Source organism: Phocoena sinus, chromosome 8 (genome assembly GCF_008692025.1).
Source record: "Phocoena sinus isolate mPhoSin1 chromosome 8, mPhoSin1.pri, whole genome shotgun sequence".
NCBI lineage: Eukaryota > Metazoa > Chordata > Mammalia > Artiodactyla > Phocoenidae > Phocoena > Phocoena sinus.
Window position 1 is genome coordinate 77,714,451 of NC_045770.1, and position 24,552 is coordinate 77,739,002.

The 24,552-nt window shown below is 36.7% G+C and overlaps 1 protein-coding gene across 1 annotated transcript in view; it reads left to right on the forward strand.

Moving 5' to 3' along the window:
• Positions 1–19,066, forward strand: part of LUZP2 (leucine zipper protein 2) — a 514,848-nt gene extending 495,782 nt beyond the window's left edge. The window contains 3 exon segments of the mRNA XM_032641180.1: positions 126–218; positions 18,135–18,212; positions 18,968–19,066. Of these exon segments, the coding sequence (XP_032497071.1) occupies positions 126–218; positions 18,135–18,212; positions 18,968–19,066 (270 nt within the window).
• Positions 19,067–24,552: the final 5,486 nt, after the last annotated feature.

Genomic DNA, 24,552 nt, shown 5'->3' on the forward strand with positions numbered 1-24,552 from the left:
TTTCATTTTATTCTTCTTCTTTAAGTGTGATGTTGCCATTGTATCATGTTTTACAATAGTCCTAGGATCTCTCTGTTGAATCTATTTCTCTCTTTTTTTAATGTTCTCTCTCTTTCTCTCTCAAGGCTCAACAAACCACTTCTGAAGCCCATGAGAGCTCTCAAGTTGAGACTACAAAGGAAGAATATCTGAGTACCCCTGAGTGCGATACTCAAATTGTAAGATTTATTTAAAATGTTTTTAACAACATTCAACATGAAAACAAGGACATAAGCGTTTTAACAACCCTAGTTTATGCCACCATGAAACTTTCTATATATATGTAATATCTACTATCTAATAAACAGTGTACTTTTAAGTTTGAAAATGCAGATAGATATGAATCATGTAGGTGTTCCACTAGGAAATGTAATCAGACAATTAGGGGTACTATGAACTTGAATTGCTAGAGGGGTCAGGGGGTCATTCCCACAATCACATGACAGAAAGCTATTAAAATATTAAAAACAAACACAAACAAACAGAATCCCAAACAAAGAATGTGATTCAATAATATTCTCCCCAAGAAGCAAATCAACCCTGCATTATAGAGACATTACATTAGAGGAAGGGAGATTCTTACCCTTCAAATGATAATAGGAAATATGGAACTTGTACTCTGTGCTTTCACTTGTAATAAGTGAAATGAAATTTTAGTTCTGGAACTTTGACATGATAACAGATCTATCATGTCTGGGCTTGAGGAACAGCAAATGACAGCAGCTGTATTTAATAGATTCAAAGCTAGGCTTCAATCTAGTTGACAAAATGGAAAGTATCTGCTGAAACTCTTCATGATGGAAAAGATATCAGGTGATAGCAAAGGAAATAAGGCAGAATAGAAACATAAGTTAAACAAGTCTATCTCTTTTTCCTCTATTGACTGCCAAAGTAATTCAGAAATATAAATTTCTCAACAATTTGGCCTTCACATCTTTGTATATTGAAACATGTTCCAAAACCATACAATTTAGAATATAAGGTTAGTGAGAAGTAGAAATAAAATAGTCTGCAATTTACTTCCAAGGAAGGAAGAAGTCAAGAAGGTTTGGGGCAGGAAGGAACATTTTTGCTGTAGTTTGAAGAACAGATAGGTCTCTGACAGTGTGAGTGAATGTGCAGAGACAAGAAAACATCTGAATAGAGGGGGCTTCCCTGGTGGCTCAGTGGTTGAGAGTCCACCTGCTGGTGCAGGGGACGCGGGTTCGTGCCCCGGTCCGGGAGGATCCCACATGCCGCCGAGCGGCTGGGCCCGTGAGCCATGGCCGCTGGGCCTGCGCGTCCGGAGCCTGTGCTCCGCAACGGGAGAGGCCACAACAGTGAGAGGCTCGCGTACCGCAAAAAAAATCTGAATAATATGAGAAGAGAGTAGCATACAGAAAATGGTGGGATGTTGCCTAAGAAGATAATTTGGGACTTAAGTGGGAGGGGCACTGGATTCCCAAGCTAAGGAGTGGTTTGAAATTAGGGATATAGTTAAGATTTTCAAATGTTTATGTCCAGTTAAATGATAAGACCATTGGGTTAATTTTAAGGAGAGTGCCCTTGTTTCTTGATATACTTTCCTAAAACTATCAAAAAATTATTTTGCAGTATATACGTATATCAAATCGTTATGTTGTACACCTAAAACTAATACAATGTTACATGTCAATTATATCTCAATTTTAAAATATTAAAAATAAATAAGAATTTTGGAAGCTTCTGGCCTGCACCCTTATGGGTAATGTTCAGGCTTGATCCTTCAATGTCCTGCTTTGAGCCCTTGAATTAGGAGGAATTCAGTTGCTTTTTTCCTGCCCTTACTGGTGTATCAGTACCTTGAGCAAATCATTCACGCCATGAGGTGGCCAAAACATATGAAAGAACAAAGAACCAGGACTTTATCAAACTTAACAAACAAACAAAATAGTCCCACTGAAGGCAAACCTGAAAAGTTCTATACGTTTTGTTAAGATTTCCCAAAGCAATATTTTGGTCTACTTTTCTTGTCAAGAGAGAGGCATAGGGCTTCCCTGGCGGCGCAGTGGTTGAGAGTCCGCTTGCTGATGCAAGGGACACGGGTTCGTGCCCCGGTCTGGGAAGATCCCACATGCCGCGGAGCGGCTGGGCCCGTGAGCCATGGCCGCTGGGCCTGCGCGTCCGGAGCCTGTGCTCAGCAACCGGAAAGGCCACAAAGTGAGAGGCCCGCGTATCACAAAAAAAAAAAAAAAAAAAAAAAAAGAGAGAGGCATAAATTCTTTTTTTGTTTGCTCCACTCTCTTTCGACTTTTGTTGTCCTTCCTTGTCACTAGCTGCTCCTCTCCCTTCAGTAAGTCCCATAAGCATCTACTACCTTGGTGGAGGCCCCGATCTGGGTCCCTTCCAAAAGCAGCTTCCACCTGTACCAGCATGAACGCTCTCTCTCTAACCTGATTTCAGTTCCCTAGATTTTAGTCTTTGAAATCTCTGCTTCCAAGCAGCTACACTTTCTAGTGCAGAGAGTGCTCAGTATTTATAGGTTGTAGACTCAGTTACATTTAAAGGCCAAGAGAGTAATATAAGTGAATGAGATAAGCCAGGTGTAAGCAGTAGGAATTAATGAGGTTGCTGTGAACATCAGTTTTCCAATTCTACATCAGTAGTTGTTAGCCCTGTCCTCACTGTAGTATCACATGGAGGGTTTTTATAAAATACTGATGACCAGGACCAATCTCAGAAAAACTGACTCAAAAAGAAAGAAATTAGAACACTCCCTAACACCACACACAAAAATAAACTAAAAATGGATTAAAGACCTAAATATAAGACCAGACACTATAAAACTCTTAGAGGAAAACATAGAACACTCTTTGACATAAATCACAGCAAGATCTTTTTTGACCCTCCTCCTAGAGAAATGAAAATAAAAACAAAAATAAACAAATGGAACCTAATTAAACTTAAAAGCCTTTGCACAGCAAAGGAAACCATAAACAAGAGGAAAAGACAACCCTCAGAATGGGAGAAAATATTTGCAAACGAAGCAACTGACAAAGGGTTAATCTCCAAAATATACAAACAGCTCATGTAGCTCAACATCAAAAAAACAAATGACCCAATCAAAAATTGGGCAGAAGACCTAAATAGACATTTCTCCAAAGAAGATATACAGATTGCCAACAAACACATAAAAGGATGCCAACATCACTAGTTAGAGAAATGCAAATCGAAACTACAATGAGGTATCACCTCACACTGGTTAGAATGGCCATCATCAAAAAATCTACAAACAGTAAATGCTGGAGACAGTGTGGAGAAAAAGGAACCCTCTTGCACTGTTGGTGGGAATGTAAATTGATACAGCCACTATAGAGAACAGTACAGAGGTTCCTTAAAAAACTAAAAATAGGGCTTCCCTGGTGGCGCAGTGGTTGAGAATCCGCCTGCTAATGCAGGGGATACGGGTTCGAGCCCTGGTCCGGGAAGATCCCACATGCCGCGGAGCAACTAGGCCCGTGAGCCACAACTACTGAGCCTGCATGTCTGGAGCCTGTGCTCCACAACAAGAGAGGCCGCGATAGTGAGAGGTCCACACACCGCGATGAAGAGTGGCCCCCGCTTGCCACAGCTAGAGAAAGCCCTCGCACAGAAATGAAGACGCAACACAGCAAAAATTAATTAATTAATTAATCTCCTACGCACAACATCTTCTTAAAAAAAAAAAAAAAAAAACTAAAAATAGAACTACCATATGACCCAGCAATCCCACTACTGGGCATATAGCCAGAGAAAACCATAATTCAAAAAGACACATGTACCTCAGTGTTCATTGCAGCACTGTTTACAATAGCCAGGACATGGAAGCAACTTAAATGTCCATCAGGAGACGAACAGATAAGGAAAATGTGGTACATATATACAGTGGAATATTACTCAGCCATAAAAAGGAATGAAATTAGGTTCTTTGTAGAGACGTGGATGGACCTAGAGAATGTCATACAGAGTGAAGTTAAGTCAGAAAGAGAAAAACAAATATCATATGTTAACACATATATGTAGAATGTAGAAAAATGATATAGATGATCTTATTTGCAAAGCAGAAATAGAGACACAGATGTAGAGAACAAACGTATGGTTACCAAGAGGGGAAGGGGGTTGGGATGAGTTGGGAGATTGGGGTTGACATATATAAACTATTAATACTATGTATAAAATAGAGAACTATTGAGAACCTACCATATAGCACAGGGAACTCTACACTCAGTGCTCTGTGCTGACCTAAATGGGAAGGAAATCCAAGAAAGAGAGGATCTATGTATACGTATAGCTGATTCCCTTTGCTCTACAGTAGAAACTAACACAACATTGTAAAGCAACTATATGCCAATAAAAATAAATTTAAAAAAAAGAAAAATTGACTCAGCATCTTGGTATGTGGAGTCTAGACATTAGTTGTATTTATTTTTTAACTTTTCCAGGTGATTCTAATGTGCAGGCCAGTTTTACTAAAAAATGTGTTTCACATGTACACGATTATTAAAATCATGTGAGGAGTTTTTAAAAATTAAGATTTTGAGAAATTCTTCAGTAAGTTCTAAATAAATAGGACTAAGGGTAAACATTTTTTAACGTGGACTTAACAACACTCTTCCCAACCCGGGGTGATTCTTAATTTGAAAAACATTGGTTTAGATAAGACATAATCCCTTTAGAGTGTTGTTTAGTAATAGAGTTTCTGCTTCTCAGACTCTGTTATATTTGCATTTAAAGACATCAGTGCCTAAATAAGGCTCTGTAATGGTAGTATGATGTGACTTTTGCTAGTAGGTAGAGGGGGGTCCATCCCACAACCCTTTGTTTATTGTGCAACCATATATAAGAGAAGCACTGATGTAGGACTGTGATTGATCAGGAAGCTGATGTGTGATTTTATCCATAACTAAGCCTTCCCTTGAGAGAGCTAGTGGACCATTATCTCCCCAAGCGATAGTTCTCTGAGTGTAATTAACCTTAAGCATGGAGAGCTCTATAGTTCCTTTCTAGCATTCCCCAATAATAAGAGAATAATTCTGATGACTTCCTCCACCTTACAGGAAAATGTGGGAGGATCTTTGGATCTATGAGAACTGCTGTTACTCAGCTTGTCTAAATTCACCCAAAATATTCTGATTTGTGTTAAATAGCATGAAATGCATTGCTTCCATTTCAATACAGCAATGTGAAAATAGCTTCAACTTGACTCTAATGAACTGGAGACTCAAGCTCCAGTTTGGGTTGCTTTAATCGAGTATCCAAATAAGATATCAAAAACATAATTTCATAAAGAAAAAACAAAATAAATTTACCTCTTCTTCTGATAAAGGGATTGGTGCATTTTCTGTTGTAGGAAGGATAGTTTCATCATGTTAGGCAGAAGTATAGTCTTATCGTCTTTATTTGGAGATTGAGTATGGTTAAAAGATACATAAATGTGCCAAGTTGATAAGAGGTGGATTTGTGATGATTAACTTTATGTGTCAAAATGACTGAGGTAAGGGATGCCCAGAGAGCTGGTAAAACATTTTTTCTGAGTATGTCTGACAGGGTGTTTCCAGAAGAGATTAGCATTTGAATCAGTTGACTAAGAAAAGATCTTCCCTCATAAATACAGCAGGCGTCATCTAATCCCATGAAGGCCCAAATAGAACGAAAAGATTGAGGAAGTACAAATTCTCTCTGTCTTTGAGCTGGGATGTATACCTTCTTCTGCCGTCAGATATCAGAGCTCTTGCTTCTGGGGCCTTCCAACTCCGGGACTTAACACCAGCAGGCCACCCACCCCTGTTCTCAGGCCTTTGGCCTCGGGTTGGGAGTTACACCATCAGCTCCCCTGATTCACAGCCCTTTGGACTTGGACTGAATTATGCAACCAGCTTTCCTGGTTCTCCAGCTTACAGAGGGCATATCATGGCATGTCTTATCTTCCATAATCACATGAGCAAATTCCCATAAAAAAATCTCCTCTTAAATATCTATGTATATATTCTATTAGTTCTGTTTCCCTGGATAACCTAATAAAATCATTTTTCCATATTTATATTTTGTGTGTTTTGAAATATTGACATCAGGTTTTTTTATAAAAGACTTTTTTCTTTAATCAGAGATCAATCAGTGTTACTTAGTTTTTTACAGAGAGAAAGTAGACGGTAGTTGTTGAGTTAAATTTTTACTTTAGTGCCCTTACTTGACAAAATTAATAGTTGGCAAATTTATTCCCATTTCTTTTTTTTTAAATGTCCTTTTCTGCTCTATGAAATTCAAAAATGTAGAAACTACTAAATGAGAAAATTTTTTAAATAATAAAAGTAAGATAAAATAGGGATCTGAATGAAGCCAATAACTAATAATTGAGAGCTCATGCAGGCTTAATTGTTAATTCCCTAATGGTTAATAATTTGAGCATATTTGTATATACTTATTAGCAAGTCACATATTTTCTTTGGTGAAATTTCTATTCAAATAGTTTCCCCATGCTCTGCTGGGTTGTTTGTCTTCTCAGTGTTGAGTAGTAAGATTCCTTATATATTCTGGATATAAATCCTTTACCAAATATATGATTTGAAAACATTTCTCTCCATATGTTTCTTGTCTTTTCATTTTCTTAATGGTGTCTTTTAAAAAGTAATTAAGTTTTTTTAGTACAGTTTTAGATTTACAGAGTAATTGAGCAATAGCTCAGAGAGTTCCATATAGCAATCAGCCGTCTTTCTGTAATTTATTTCTAGTTTAGTTCCATTGCAGTCTGATGGCGTACTCTACATTTGTTCAAATGTATTTTATGGCCCAGAATGCAGTCTATCTTGTTAAATGTTCCATGTGACTTTGAGAAGAATGTGTATTCTCCTCTTGTCTGATGAAGTATTCCATAAATGTCAATTAGATCCACTTTATCTGCAGTGTTGTTACAGATCAACTATATTCTTAGAAGTTTTCTCCCTGCTTGATATGTCCACTATTGATAGAGAGTGTTGAAGCCTTAATCTATAATAGTTGTTTGGTCTATTTCTCCTTGCAGTTCTATCAGTTTTTGACTCATGTATCTTGACATTCTGTTGTTAGGTGCATTCATGTTAAGAATTGTTATATATTTTTGTAGAATTGGCCCCTGTATTATACAAATGTCCATTTTTATCCCTGATATTTTTCTTGGTCTGAAGTTGGCTTTGCCTAAAATTAATATGGCTACTCCAACTTTCTTTTGATTAACATTAGCATGGAATATCTTTCTGAGTCCCTTAACTTTTAATCAATCTGTGTCCTTATATTTAAAGTTGGTTTCTTATATACAACATCTAGTTGTGTGCTCTTCTCTTATCCCCTCTTACAATCCCTGTCTTTTATTGATATATTTAGACCCTTCACATTTAAAGTGAATATTTATATAGTTGGATTGATGTCTGCCATAATTTGTAACTGTTTTGGATTTATCACATCTTTCATGGGTTGTGAAAGAACCTTATACAGAGAGTATACATAGAGTATTTCCAGTTCCTCTATTATAACATTGCTGTCATTCATTTCACTTAACCATAAGCTGTAATTACCAAATACATTGTTGCTATTGTCATTTTGAACAGACTGTTATTCGTTTCATCAGTTAAGAACAAGATAAATAAAAACATTATTTTATGTCCACTTATTCCTTCTAGAACACTCTTCTTCTCTTTTTGTAGATCAGGGTTTCTGAACTATATAATTTCCTCCTGTCTGAAGAACTTTTAACTTTTCTTGAAAGGCAGGTATACTGGTGACAAATTCCCTCAGTTTTTGTTTTTCTGAGATCTTTATTTTTTCTTCACTTTTGAAGGATAATTTTACTGGATAATATTTCAATTTTTTTAACACTAAATATTTCACTTCAATCTTTTCTTGCTTAAATTGTTTTTAAGTAGAAGTCTGAAGTAATTCCTATCCTTATTTCTCTGTAGTTAAGTTTTCACCTTTTGATTCTTTCAATATGTCTCTGTGGTTTTCTGCAGTTTGATGACATGCCTAGATGTAATTTTGTTTTTCTAATCTTCCAGGATTTGTGATTGAGTTCTGTCATTACCTTTGGGGAACTCTCACCATTCTTACTTCAAATATGTCCTCTGTTGTTTTCTTATCCTTCTAGTATTTCCATTACCTCTACATTGCAGGTTTTCTAATTGTTTTACAATTCTGGACATTCTGTCCATTGTTTAAACCCTTTTATCTTTGCGTCTGTTTGGTACCTTTCTATCAACCTGTCTTCAAGTTCACTGAATTTTTTCAGTGGGCAATGTCCAGAATATTGATGAGCTCATCAAAGGCAGTCTTCATTTCTGTTACAGTGTTTTTTTTTTTGTTTGTTTGTTTTTTTGCTTTATTTTTAGCATTTCCATTTGATCCTTAGATTTTTCCATCTTCTGCTTATATTACCCATTTGTTCATGCATTTTGTCCACTTTTCCCCTTAGAACCCTTAGCATATCAGCCACAGTTATTTTTAAACTCCCAGTCTGATACTTCCAAAACATTTGCCATTTCTGAGTCTGGCTTTATTGCTTTTTTATCTCCTCAGACTGTGTATTTTTCTTGCTTTTATAATACTTCTAATTCTTTCCCAGTTTATTAAAATATAATTGACACATTACACTATGTAAGGTTAAGGTACACAAAGTAGTGATATTCTATATCTATATATTGTGAAATGATAACCATAATAAGGTTAGTTAACACATCCATCATCTTACACAGTTAATTTGTGTGTGTGTGGTGAGAACATTTAAAATCTACTCTCTCAGCAACTTTCAAATATACAATACAGTATTGTTAACTATATTCACTAAGGTGTACATTATATTCCCAGAACTTATCCATCTTATAATTGGAAGTTTATACCCTTTGACCACCTTCACCTACTTTCCCAATCCCCCCACATGCCCCCGACAACTACCCATCTGCTCTGTTTCTATGGGTTTATTTTGTTTTGTTTGATTTCATATATGTAAATGAGATAATATTATTTGTCTTTTTTTCCCGATTTATTTCACTTAGCATAATCCCCTCAGTGTTTATCCATGTTGTCACAAATGGCAGGATTTCCTTCCTTTTTTATGTCTGAATAATATTCATATACATATATATTCCTCTATATATAATACTTTATTCACCTGGAAACTTAGGTTGTTTCCATGTCTTGGATATTATAAATAAGGCTGTATAACCCTCCCAGACTTCAGACAATGCTACAAAGGTACTGTAATCAAAACAGCATGGCATTGGCACAAAAACAGACATTTGGATCAATGGAACAGAATAGAGAGCTCAGAAATAAACCCACACACCTACAGTCAATTAATCTTCTACAAAGGAGGCAAGAAAATACAGGAGAAAAGACAGTCTCTTCAACAAGTGGTGCTGGGAAAGCTGGACAGCTGCATGTAAATCAATGAAGTTAGAACACACGCTCACACCACATGCAAAAATAAACTCAAAAATGGCTTAAAGACTTACAGATAAAACATGACACCATAAAACTCTTAGAAGAGAACATAGGCAAAACATTCTCTGACATAAATTGTACCAATATTTTCTTAGGTCAGTCTCCCACGACAATAGAAATAAAAGCAAAAATAAACAAATGTGACCTAATCAAACTTACAGGCTTTTGTACAGCAAAGGAAATCATAAACAAAACAAAAAGACAACCTCCTGACTGGGAGAAAACATTTGCAAACGATGCAATCAACAGGGGCTTATTTTCCAAAGTGTACCAACAAGTCATATAACTCAATAACAAAACCAAACATCCCAATTGAAAAATAGGCAGAAGACCTAAGTAGACATTTCTCCAAAGAAGACATACAGATGGCCAACGGACACATGAAAAATGCTCAACACAGCTAATTATTAGAGAAATGCAAATCAAAACTACAATGAGGTATCACCTCACACCAGTTAGAACAGCCATCATTTAAAAAATCTAATCTTATTCACTTTTACTCTCCAGGACAGAAACAGATGCAACTGGTGGAAACAACTATAAGGAGAAGAATATTTCAGTCAAAAATAAAAGTGAACTCAGTGAAAAGGATCTGAAAATAGAATTAGCCTAGAATAGAGAATATAGTATATTATATGACTGAATAATGAAAAACAACCATTCTGGAATGTAGTCAGGAAATGAAGCATTAGAGTAGAGGAAAAGAACTATCATGGGATCATCCCATTGTATTGCAGGATTCTGTGATCATCAGCAACCTCACTGAGTGCTGATGGGAACACATGCAATCGCTTAGTAAGTAAATAGCAAAGGTGATTCATTTTCATTCCTGTTGATCATACCCTAGACTAAATAACATGGTAGAGAAAGCCTGGAATTTACCACTTTGCTGTTTCCTAACACGTCAGTATGGCAAGTGATTTTGTTATTCAGATCCCTTTTCTATAAAATAGATGTCAGTGATTTTCAAACTTTTGCCTGCCTATGACTCATCAGGTCAGCCTGTAAAACTGCTTGTGGTAAGGCTCCACTCCCACCGATTATTCGTCAATAGATCTGGGACAGAGCCCAGGAATGTGTATCATTTGAATAAACCCAGCTAGATTTTCTTCCGTCAATATTTCCTGTTAAATATTTTGAGAAACTTTAATGTTGATTTCTTACAGGTTTATCATGATGATTGTATATCATAGATATTAAATACACAGTGTTCAGTTTTATCATGGATGTCCTTATTAGTTCAGTCTAAAAAAGCTGCTCTGCAATTTTCATACTCAAGGTCTCAATATCTTGTATGCACAAGGTCCTAAACTTGGAATTAGAGACCATGCATATTCTTAGATAGCTGTGTGGGTTTGTTCCACTTCCTGTCCTATGCAGCCAGGCAGGGTCACCTAGGAAAATGGCCACTGGATTTCTTGACCCTTTTCTTAGTAGACATAGAAAACTTGAAATGGATCACCAAAAGCTTAACAGCGTATTCGACTACCGGTTTTGGAAATGTTTAAATTCCTTTGAGGGCTTCCCTGGTGGCGCAGTGGTTGAGAGTCCGCCTGCTGATGCAGGGGACACGGGTTCGTGCCCCGGTCCGGGAAGATCCCACAGGCCGCGGAGTGGCTGGGCCCGTGAGCCATAGCCGCTGAGCCTGCGCGTCCGGAGCCTGTGCTCCGCGATGGGAGAGGCCACAACAGTGAGAGGCCCGTGTACCGCAAAAAAAAAAAAAAAAAAAATTCCTTTGAAAGCAGCTTTGCGTCAATGGTAATTTTGGAGTCACACGGAGAAAGCAAGGGATGTACCTGCTTCATCCCATTTTCCTGCAGTTTGCAAATGTGCCTCATATTGTTTAATAGCATATCAAGAATTAAAGACATTGAACATTTTATTTTAATTTCCACATAGGGATTGAGACTTACTATTCAATGTAGCTGTGCTTTACGGCGTTTCTGACTCCTCTACGTAGCACACACTTAACTTTTCTTAATGTGCTGAGGAACCGAAAGGCAGCAACGGCTTATGTTTAGCATTGGAAGCACTCTTCCCTCAGATTCTTGCCATCACACCTGCTTACAAGTCCCTGACCAAAGGGAGTTTATTCAACAGCAAAGCACTGTCCAGGGAAATGAGAGGAGAAAATGTGCAGGAAGTAAATCTAGAGCTGCGAGTAGAAAGTTATGCCAGCATTTGCATGCTAAAACAATTTTGGCAGAGATTTAAAAAGTCCTAGTTTGCAATTATATCCAATATTGACTCTGTGGCATTTGATGCCCTGATGAGCCATTGGCAGACATTAGCTTAACAAAATTTTCTAGGCAAGTCATGCCCTGCTGTAATTGGGCTGAGAGACCATATACCATTGTCATTCTGGGCTACATTCCATCAGACCATCTGAAAAGGTTGGCTTCATACAAGGCATTCTTCATTGTGCTACTGTGGTATTTTTTTTTTAAGAAGGAAAAGGCATGCCTCCAGATTACATGGGAAGTACAGATAGTTTCCTAAGGGCTTTAGAATAAATTTCTGCTTTTTACATTAGATAATAAATTTCCATGTTTACCCTCCTATAACATCTTAATTTTCTTTTCTTTTTTTTCTTTTTTTTTTTTTGGCGGTACGCAGGGCCTCTCACTGTTGTGGCCTCTCCCGTTACGGAGCACAGGCTCCAGACGCACAGGCTCAGCGGCCATGGCTCACGGGCCTAGTCGCTCCGTGGCATGTGGAATCTTCCCAGACCGGGGCACGAACCCGTGTCCCCTGCATTGGCAGGCGGACTCTCAACCACTGTGCCACCAGGGAAGCCCTATAACATCTTAATTTAAAGCATGCAAAATGTTAACTTAATTATTATTTCTTATCAGGAATCATATAGAAACCATAAGAATAATGATTAACTTATAATTTGGAAAATACAAATAACCCAGTAAGCATGTTAATAATTATTATAAGGAAATTCGCCAAATAGTGATGTGCAAATACAAAGGTTAAATTGGTCAATAACTCTTTGACCCCTCCTACCTTCCCTGAGACATAATGATTTTCACCTCTGGGTCCACATAGTACTTGGTTTATACACATATTTTATCCTGTATCGCAGTCCATCTTGCATGTTGATTATTTGTATAAAGTTCTCATTCTGTATTAGATAATAAGCAATTTGAGGACAGAAACTATAAAAGTATTGACATTTCCTTCAGCACCAAACAAAATACTCATCTTAACAGATGCTTGTAAATATTTTTCCAAAATATCTAAAATTATGAAGTTTCATAAGTTACGAAATTATGAAGTTTACTTTTTCCAAAATATCTAAAATTATGAAATTATGAATATCTAAAATTATGTGCCACTGGTGGCACAGTGGTTAAGAATCTGCCTGCCAATGCAGGGAACACGGGTTCAAGCCCTGGTCTGGGAAGATCCCACATGCCGTGGAGCAACTAAGCCCGTGCACAACTACTGAGCCTGTTGCTCTAGAACCTGTGAGCCACAACTACTGAGCCCATGTGCCACAGCTACTGAAGCCTGCATATCTAGAGCCGGTGCTCCGCAACAAGAGAAGCCACCGCTATGAGAAGCCCGTGCAGTGCAACGATGTGTAGCCCCCAGCTCGCTGCAACTAGAGAAAGCCTGCACTCAGCAACAAAGACCCAACGCAGCCAAAAATAAATAAATAAATACATTAATTAATTAAAACTAAATAAATGAATAAAACTATGAAGTTAGACAGGGTTTCATGTTTCAAAATTTTAACTATTTTGTTTGAAGGATGAAGAATTATGGTTCAGAGAGGTAATGTGACTTGCCTAGAGGAGCCTGGTTAGGGAGCATCAGTGTCAGACCCTGTCTCCCTCCCACTCCTCTATTCCTCTGTTAACTGAATTCACAGCCATCACTTTGATTCAGCATTACATTTTTAATCGTTGACCTTCTTTTCTAGTTTCTGCCCTTTTTAATATTAAAACAGTACTAAAGGGCTTCCCTGGTGGCGCAGGGGTAGAGTCCGCCTGCCGATGCAGGGGACACGGGTTCCTGCCCTGGTCCGGGAAGATCCCACATGCCACGGAGCGGCTGAGCCCGTGAGCCATGGCCGCTGAGCCTGCGTGTCCGGAGCCTGTGCTCCGAAACGGGAGAGGCCACAACAGTGAGAGGCCCACATACAGCAAAAAAACAAACAACAAAAAAAAGTACTAAAGTATCATTCTGTAATAAATATTAAAAAACTCATTTCGTACACAAGACTAACATGAGAGAAAAATTTAGCCAAAATGTGTTTATGTTTCAAAAAATCTTGGTACTTAATTCCATTTTTTCTCCTTCACAGTATTCTGAAAATCATGCTTGTTTTTAGCCCTCCAGCTTGTCCCAGATATTAATTAAATATGAAGAATGAGTTGGACTTTTTAACTGTCAGAGATATTTTTTCTTGGTAAAAGTTCAGGTTGCCCAGTTATGCATTTGCATTAAGTATTTTGAGTTCTTCTAAAGTTTTAGAGAAAGGTCATAAGAGGAGCACCTAATATGTGCAAAATACTCCTTTAGGAACCATTCTATAGTTTTATTTAATCTAAATCTTCCAAAAATTCTGTCAGGTAGGGATCATTTTGCCTACCCTACAGATAAGGAGTCAGAACCTCCTTAAGATGAAGTAACTTTCCCAAGTGTATACAGCAAATAAGGGCTAAAGCAATTCTAACCTGAGATGGGCTCTTTCCTCCATTTACCTAGCTGAGTTACCTACATTGTATCATGTCACTTGATGTCAAAATTTTGAATTATCCCCATTTTACAAATGAGGGAAAATTTAGGTTAAATTGCTATTTCCTACCATCATTCCAAGCAGGACAAGTACTGCCCTGTCATGAAGTTTTCAACAGTATAGGAATGTAGAAAATAGACATTTAATATTCAAATAACAAAATATTAGCAGATTTTCCATGAACCAATCTCTCTCTCTTTCTCTCTCTCTCTCTCTCTCTCTGCCTCTCAAAAACAATTTCTTTTGACATTGGATCCTTTATATAATTTTAGTATTAAAATGTTATTTCTTTTCTGAAATATTGTTGAAAAATAGCAGTGTGTTTTGCTTGTTGATTTGTTCTAATGTCGAAATTTGTTTGTCACTGGTGTTTAATTTTATTCTTCTGTAAAATACCAAAGTTTGGAACCTCAATGTTCATTATTAGAGATAGTGGGAGATGGAGTTGGGACTCAAATTCATTTGCACATGACTCCTGATAATTATCAAGGAAACCCCAGTATTAGAGCCTGCCCCACCATGGTAGGATTATGTATTTTTTCCTACAGGGGTAAATAATTAAAAGGGCTTGTCTCATCTAAATTTGTTGTTACTTTGCCTACCCTTTGTGGCCATAATGTAACATTTTGTCAGATGGTAGTTTGTTGCCCAAAGCACAGAAACAAACTGGTTATTCTGGTGGTATTGGGGAAGAGGTGTATGTGAGAAAGAACATATAATCACTTTAATAAAGATACGTTCATGGCTCATCCCGTTTCATAATTTACAGACCCAGCTGTGGTCCTCTGTAGGTCACCTGTATAATTAATAGGTGAGCTGCATACTGAAGTAGCTGAATCTGTGCAGACATATTTTATTACTTGAGTTTCTAGAAATAGGCACTATACTCATCAGGTTGAATTTTATCTAATTGAGGGAGTGTTTTGAAGGCGTGTACCTTCAGGAGTGCTTATATCTGTTGCCTTTCTGAGAAACACTAGGAATTTTAGGAACCCCATCTCATGAAGTTTCCACAATGCCTGCGAGGCACACAAAAAATAAATTTAAAGGCTGTGTTCATTATAAGATCAAAATATCAAAAAAGGTTGGAGCTGTCTTCCAGCCATGTAATATTTTATTTACTGTTGAAATGTAATAAGTATTCATTGTTCAGATGATCAAAGACTTGTCTCAGATAGTCAGCTGTGCTTCCATTAATGAAAGAACATACTCTACCGTAAATCCCATGGTACCTTTCTCATGACAATGACCTCAAGTAATAATTCATACACAAAAAACGGTTTGGGGCTCAAATAGATTTGGCAAATGGTTATATCATATCTCCTAAGAGATTTATAATGCATTTGTACACTACAAAGAAGTGGATTTCAAATTTCACTGTGCATTTGAATTGCTGTGTTGCTGATTAAAAATGCAAGCCCTATATTCGTAGGACTGAATTATCACCCAGGAGTATTATTTTTTAACAAGCACCTTATATGATTATGCGAGCAGATCATTCAAGAGGAAAGCTTTAAGAAATTGTGTGTTAAAGGCTCTGAGAAGAACTACCTTAAATACCACTGTTTAATGTTCAAATAAACTTTTTCTCCAAACTTATGTGATTTATGAACTCCATTATTCCAAAATATATATTGGGAAACCTTATACTCTGCAGGTTACTTTCTGCATTCTGAGCCTGATTTAGTACATTTATTTTAGTTTTTTTTCCCCAAGGCCGAAAGCAAGTATAATAAAAACAAAGGTCAGTTGTATTATTACAGTAAAAACAATTATAATATTCCAGGGAAATTTTAGTTTCTAGGCCTAACTCAAACCCGTACAACATAAAAAGGAAAAAAATTCTTAGGTAGTGTAGAAGATTCCTCTGTGTAGATGCCTAAAATTCTCTGGACTAAGGCACTCAAGGTTTTCACTACTGATTTCTATTATTATAGTTATAATCTTACTTTTCCACTATAGTATAGGCTTATTTTGAAGAAGGGGCTATGTGCAACCATTTTGGAGCTTTTATCAAATATAACTAAATCTCATATGAAAAACTCAGGCATTTATGAAAATTCTAAAGGACTGAAATATTTTCATAGCCAATGTTTGTTATATTCATTTATTAAGTGATTAGATATTGACCACTTGCTATCTAATAGGCATCTAGCTGGGATCTAGGGCTGATACATGTAGCCTCTATCTTCAAGGAACTTACAATATATCAAAGAGTCACTTACAATATATCAAAGAGCCAGACAGGCATATACATATAAAAACATTACGTGTGCTAATGTTTCTAATGCATTGTACCTTTAGAGCAGGAGAGTGTGATGAGCCTACCTAGTGGTGAAAATGTTGTGCTAGGGAGGGAACAAGTAGCTGGTCTTCAGGATCTCCCAGTGAAGAGAGACTTTTATGAAGGTGGAGGGAAAGAGCATATTACACAGACACAGAAGGGTAAAGTAACATGAGTGTTCAATTAAGAGCCGTGTAGAGCAAGAATCGGGAGCATGTGCAAATGACTTTGCTCTCAGATTTGAATTGGAGTAGGTTAAATCTCATATGCAACTTCTTTAGTTATCATCCACTCCTAGAATTTATGGAAAGTTAGAGTTCAAAGCCAGCTTAGGTATCCTCCTTGTTTGACCTCAAAGAAAGAAACTGACTTGTTCAAGGTTAGAGTTACACAGTGGCCATGAACTATTAAACTCCCAGTCTCCATTTTATACGTTTTATACAGGGAAAGGATAACAGAAAAATCACTAAAAAAAGTACATATTCTTACATTAAACAATTTTTAGTTACTTTAAAATGTGTTGAAAATAAAAAAGATGAAAATAAAAGGAAGAGATGAAGGGAGAATGAGAGGCAGTAAGGAAAGGAGGAGGGAGGCAAGGCAGACTAAGGAAGAAAGAAGAAAGAAAGGGAGGGATGGCGGGAAGGAAAATTCAATATTTTAACCTTGGTTAAAATGAAAAATGAAGGGCAACTGGAATATGCTGCCAGTAATTCATTTTCTTCAAGACAATTGAGGCTAATAAGATGAGATTTCCTGGTTAGTAAAATATATGATCTTCTTCCCAGAAATATCTTTTTTAAGATGTTGAAGTTTTTTGCTAGACAGATTGATGATGTTGACCGAAAACAAATAGACTGGCAGACATTTCTTCAGCAATGATGGGTTTGTTTGGGATCAGCAGAGAATTACAATTTGGGGTCTGCAACCATGGTGAGCAAGGTGCAAGTGCCCACAAGGCAAAGGAAAAAGAATTCTTTCCTAGAGGGGAAAAGAAAGTTGGAAGGGCTACAGTAAACAAAGAGTTCATGGCTTTGCATGGGCTGAGTTGTTGCCAGGAAAGAAGAGGGTCTTTCTTCGTCTTGTTGGTCTCTGCTATTGCTGCAAGGTGTGAGAACGCCCCCTTCTGGTCTCCTGACTCTATTTAATTGTGATTCCAGTTTATTAATTTTTTACAACGATCATATTGTTTAAGTTGTTTCCTGGCTTGCAATATTGATGTCCGGCAGGCATAAAGACCATGGACATATTTAGATCCTAGCGTCTAGACACATCACGGATATAGAATATAGTAGTTTTGTAACTCTTTCCTTTTTAAAAATTTTTGCAAAGAAAGAACTTTCCATTGTAATTGAGCTTTTGTTGTAGCAGCCGACCGTCGTAAGCATCACTGAGATTCCCAAATGGACTATGAATGCTTGCCCATTCCCTGGGATCCCACTAATGTTGTGATAAATTTGTCCCTAGCTTGACCTTTCAGTTTGTCTCAAAGTGAAGGAAGTTTTCAATGGGAAGATTTCAAAGGAGATTTTCTATTCCCTCCCTTCATTTAATTTAACTTCATTGACCTATTTTCAATCGCAGCTTTTACAGGGGAGCACGACCTGTTCAATGAAGCACAAAGAAAATCCTGCAAGCAATGACACTGCAGAATCTGAACCTGTCCCGCAGGTATTTGGTTTGGTTTGTTTGTTTTGATTGTCAGAAAGCACTTTTTGAAGCTATTGGGTTCCATGATTTTCTCTCTTGCTTTAGCTAAAGCAGGGATGCTGTGTTGCCTAATACAAGACACATCTTTCACCTATTGCCTCTGGACCTTTCCATGACCACTCTGCCTGCCACTAAGCTTTTGGTTTGATTTGCTGAGGTCCTAGAAGAACAAGGGCAAGGGAGGGTTCTCACCCCTCCCCAGCAACCAAGAAGCAAAACAAAAGTAAACAGAGAACAAAAATTATACATGTATTCTTTATAAGACAAAGAAGATAAAAAGAAGACTTGAGAAAGCAGAGAAGGCAGAAAGAAGTACATATCCCCCACAAAAACAAGTAACAAAGAAACAACTCAGGAGCTTAATTCTGAACTTCTATCTGGACTGTTCTATATTTGACCAAACATATTACATCATAGCAATTATTAGGATTCATTTTACTTAACACATTTTTAATTTGGGGGTTAGATTCATCAGAGTTGAATGGTTTGACCAAAGTTTTCTCAAAATAGTTTTTGAAACATTGCCTTTTGTGGAAAATATTTTATGTGCTTCAAGAAGTAGCAGTGTTAACATATTTACACTTATTTTCTGCCTGGCATTGGTCTTCTGTAAGATATTTCTTGAGGTACATGAGTTATTCTGTTAGGATTTTAATTTTTACATTCAACACTTTTATTTTGACTCTCCTGATTGTCTTTTCTGTATTGTTTGACAGAATGTGATGGTGCCTCCTTGTACTGAATGCGAAGAGGAAAAAAACCCGGGAAAACAATTGACCAGCACTGAAGGGAAGGCAAATAGAGAAAAGAAATGACTGTAAATACCAAGAAACTGTGTTAAAAACATCCATTTGCTATTGTCTTCATACTCTTTTTAGACCACAAGCTTGATGGAAATACTAAGTTTTTAAAGCATGCAACTTTTTCACAATTTTATGTAACTTTATATAGTAGTCTACAAATTTTCCAAAAGATTCCAGGCCAATTATGATCCTTAAGCAATAACCTAATTAAAATGGATATCCAGGCTTCCCTGGTGGCGCAGTGGTTGAGAGTCCGCCTGCCGATGCAGGGGATGCGGATTCGTGCCCCGGTCCGGGAAGATCCCACATGCCACGGAGTGGCTAGGCCCGTGAGCCATGGCCGCTGAGCCTGCACGTCCGGAGCCTGCGCTCCGCAACGGGAGAGGCCACAACAGTGAGAGGCCCGCATACCGGAAAAAAAAAAAAAAAAAGGATATCCACAGTCATACATCATCATTGTCATCAGTGAATTGCCCAGTATAAATTGGTCTTTTTCGAACTCAAATGCAATATCACATTGAATTCTTCTGGTTCATTTGGGTATCCAGTACTTCCATGATCTTGTTTTTTAAATCAGCTGGAGAATAATTAAATGTGGATCCTCAGCATTCTTAGAATCCAAATTGAAACCATATCATAAAGATTTTGGTCCATGCTGGTTAATTGGAGCCACTCTCCTCAAGGTTGGAAACTGTACTGATCCAAATATATTATTTATTTGAGTGTGTTCGTTGCTATTCTCATTACTATTTAGAACCATGTTTAAATAATATCAAGGCAATTCCGTCAGGGGTTTAGTCAATTAACAAAATTCTTTAAATATGTTTAGTATGATGTAGACAAAATATCAAGGAAGAATGACTAAATTTCTGACACAATTGATTAGATTTTTGGCATTCTATAGACACACCCCTATGGTTGTCTGCTGGAATTACTTCAAGCTATAAATCAAGCTGTTTGAAATGCTCAGTGTGATTTTTGGTATGAAATTGGGTAATGGGATGTGGGATGGGAAGAGAGGTCCAAAATACAAATATGCAAGCAGATAATATACATTTTAAAATGAGGATTTGATGAAAGTAAAATAGCCATGTAGAACTAATGAACCCCAATTTGTATATTTTGAAAACAAATGTATTATTAAAACAAATCAGTGGCTGTGGGAACCTTTGACATTGGGACTGTATATAGGAATACCACTGATCAAATAAATTCACTCTTGGAAACTCTGAACATACCTCATAAGCAAGAGTAATTGACACTGATTGAAACGATGGGTATAGCATCAAACTTACAGACTAAAATTAATTGGTTAAATGATGCAGTTAGTTTGTCTGCACCAAATCTATTCACTTCTGCTGGTTAGACCCATTTTGTAGAAAGCATATAAAACCATTGTTTTTATAGACTAGATCTGCCAAGCCACAATTAATTTGGAGCACAGTATCCTGGCATGATCTGTAATTAATAGATGAACTTAAATTCTGGGATATGGTGGCACAACTTTGACCACAATGACATATTCAAAGAAATTTAGTGATCTGGAGAAATGCCAAACTATCATTAACAGTAAAAGTGATACTGTGATATATTCATGTAGCAATTGTACTTGCTGAGTAATTCTGTGTCACTTATCAGTATTTTTCAGATTACAGGCTACCTAAGAAAGAGAACTAGTTTTATAGATGATTTAGAGGGTTTTCGGGTGAACCAGGACAAAAGACAAGATCAAGGTCTGAAGCTCCTGCTGACTCCTCAGCTCTAAAAATCATTTAATTCGATGAGATGGAATATTGCTAATTTCCCAGGTCCTATTCCTTGTAATTTCCATATTGTACCCAGAAACCCTAACCAACTCTAAAGATTTATGAAAGGGAAGCAGATAATTTAGTTTAATTTAGGTTTACTCTCCTACCTCCACCCATGGCTCCAACTTCCCACCTAGACCATATGGAGCCTATGGAAAGTTAATCACCATTTCACCTTAGCAAACTATGTCTTGAGGAATCTTTGGAGATAATAAAAATAGAGTCAGGCTGATAGTTTTCCGAAAATTTTAGATGAAATGATGAAAGAGAATTTGGCTTAATATTAATCAAATTTGAACAGCTTCATCTGTAAATTATTTTTTCTATGCTCTAAATTCCTATTCTACTACATGATAATATAATCAATTTTCTTCTCTTAAATACTGGCATGATCAAGTGGGCTTTGAATGAATATAATGTACACATTTTTCTTTAACAATAGAGAGCATTATGCACCCTGCAGAGTTGACGTGGTATATTCACAGCATTATTTGTTTAAAAACAAAAATAATTTGTAATAGAAGAGCTTTATAAATATTTTTAAGAAATATTCTGGGAGTTCCTTTGAACAGTTAATCACAGAATTCTTTTTAGTATGTACTATGACTTGAGTTTAATGAATGCATTTTATTTCTCTCAATCCATTAATTGCTGAGGTTTAAAATGCTTTACAAACATGTGGCTTTTATCCGTAAGAAAGATGCCATTTCTTATTATTTCTTTTAATTAGCTCCTATATAAATAGATGTTGTTTTTGAGGAGTTAACATTCATAGCCTAACTATCCTCACGTGGAAAAAAAAATTAAGCAAAATGTTGAATGTAGACAGTACAGTTCTATTATGTACTTGTAACAGTAAGCAGTGAAGAATTACTTATGCTTTGTAGAATATGAACGGTTCCTACTGAGAAACAAACACACTTTCCAGTGGAATAACTTATTTTAATATGAGTACTACCAGAACTAACAATTTATTTCTCTCTATTATTTTGAAGTACTGATATATTCATTCTAAGTTGGGAATTGGTTTCGGACTTTGTGTTTCCTTTTATATGCATTAATATGCATTAACTATGTAAACTAGTGCCTAAAATGTGTAAGACCTAAATTAATTTAAAGCTGACTGTGTCTATCCCATGCCAGCATTCTCAGATGAAAAGTGAAAAACTGAGTAACTCATCTGGATGTGTTTTTCTGTGTGATCTCAAATCTCTGAATACTGAATATCTATGGCTAACTAATTTGTTTTTCATTCTTTAGTCGTATATTTAGCATTGAAGTGCTATTTGAGAGGCATTTCTGTTTCATACAGTGTACTGGATTAGAAGTCTGAGACAGTTGTATGTGAAGGAGACATTTACTGCTTTAGATGGACAGTGTGGATAGCTGGATTAAAATAATATTTGTGAACTTCGCTATAATGGAATCTTTTATTTTTGCAGCTCAGGTACGTAATTAGCGCTACTTGAAGTAGAGGTTGAAATTATCAGTGACACCAGAGAGTAGGGTAAACTGGTCAGACATAGAGAGTAATGACAACATACACTTGTTTACTTAGGGGACATTTTCTTAGTCATGTATACAGTCTTAAATTTCCCCAAACTATTTGTTCATCTCGGTTACATTATATAATATCGATGGTCAAGTGGTGAAGAATAAAAGGTACTGAAAAATGGCCTATTTTTGTTCAATAAAGGTTTGTTTCCAAGACTACTATGTATATGATCTACCTAAACTAATTGAAAAACACACATTAACTTTTAAAATAGTACTTGCTTCTGTGTTTCATGATCTGAGAACTTTTTTGAAATGTCATCCTGGAAATTTCTTCAATCTCTCTTTGCCACTGTCCCAGAAAACCCTTATTTTATTTAGTGTTTTTTTTTTTTTTAATAGAGTTCCAGTCTGTTTGTTTGCAAATGAGTCTCAAGTGCTTAAAACCAGCTGCCCCATAGTAGGTGCTTAAATATGTGTTGAACGAAATCAGAACCTGAAGCATCAATGGAAGAAGTAAAGAAAGCAACAAGGTAACACATTCTAGTATGATAACAGGAAATCATAAGACATAGTCTTTTAGGAAAAGAAAGTAAATATCTTGCTCTTGTTTGTTTTGATTTTAGGTTATTTTTCCCTTGCAGTTTGCTGTTGGGCTTGTGTCTGTGACTAAACAGAGTAGATATGGCACTCCTGGATGAATTTTGGAATGCAGCTCAGTGTCATAGACATAATTCACATGGCACGTATGTGACTTAAATTGGAACCCAGATTGGACATTCGCCTGAACCTGTACAAGACACTCGATTTCTTTTAGTATAAGTTTCTAAGCTCTTAGACCTTAAGTGGTTGGGCTAAGATTTTCCTCTCCATTCTGTTGAGCCCTAGTTCTTTAGCAGACATAAGCCAAGGGCTGCTGAGAAGGTAAATGAATATCTAGAGGATGGGGCTCACTACTAGAGGATCTATACTTTTATATAATTTATTTGTGGGGTTTACACATTCTGCATATACTTTTAGTGGTGAAAGGAAGTCCAAATCTAAAGTGATTTGAAAATCGCTGAATAACATAATCTTGATGATCTCCTTTCTCCCTTTGTTCATTCAGGCAGCCAGTCATTCAGTCATTCAATAAATATTCTTTGCGATCCTACAATGTGCCTGCCATTCCACTTCTTTTGAAGATCCGATAGTAAACAAAAATAGTAATTATGAATATTAATGTTGTGCTTAATATATACCAGCCACTGTTTTAATTTTTTATTATTAGTTAAATAGTCTGAGGATTATTTAAGATAGATATTACAGTTATCCTCCTTTCACAGATGAGGCAATTGAGGTAGAAAATGTTAATTGAATTGCCCAAGATCATACAGCCTGCAAGAGGAAGAAGTAGGATATAGATCTGGCAATGAGCTTCTTGAATCTATGTGCTTAACCATTTCACCACACTGTCTCTCCTGCGAATGCCAGAGTCCTGCTTTCATGGCGCTTACAGTTTAGAGAAAGAGACAACCATTAATGAGGGAAGTACACAGAAAAGTGTATGACTGCTACACAGGGTTCTCTTTACAGCATACCATGGGGCAGCGGTGGGGGTGTGAATGTACCATACCTGTGTGAAGTTCTCACTTAGAAAATGGTATTAAACTAATATTAATGAATATATTTTGCATGACTGTCCAAATCTTCAAAAATAAATTTTGTAGTATTTTCAGATATTAGCTAACAATATTTGAAACTGAATGCTTGAATTCAAATAAATGGTTGTGAATTAGTGCTGTTCAAAAAAAGAAAGCATCATATGGAAAAAGTGCCATTGCTTTCTAGTCCCTGAATGCTAGGATATATGAGTCTATGAGGTATAGATGACAGCGAAATATAGGTTTCTTTCATAAAAATAGAAATTTTATTTCTCTGTCTCTCTTTCTCTCAGAAAAGCCATGCATTCAATGTCATGATGATTGACCAGGATTAGCTTGTACCATTACAGCATTTGCATCAGAAATAAAGCAAATGTGCTATGTGTGTGTTGTCCCCCTTTCCCCCCCTTCTTGGTACCTCCCACTCCTAAATTCTTTAATTCCTTTGAGAACACCGTTTCACCTCATATCATGTAGACACAGTGGCATCTTGGGAAGGTCATATAATGCAATATATTTGTTCCCAGAAAATCAGGCACTATTTGAGGCTCCT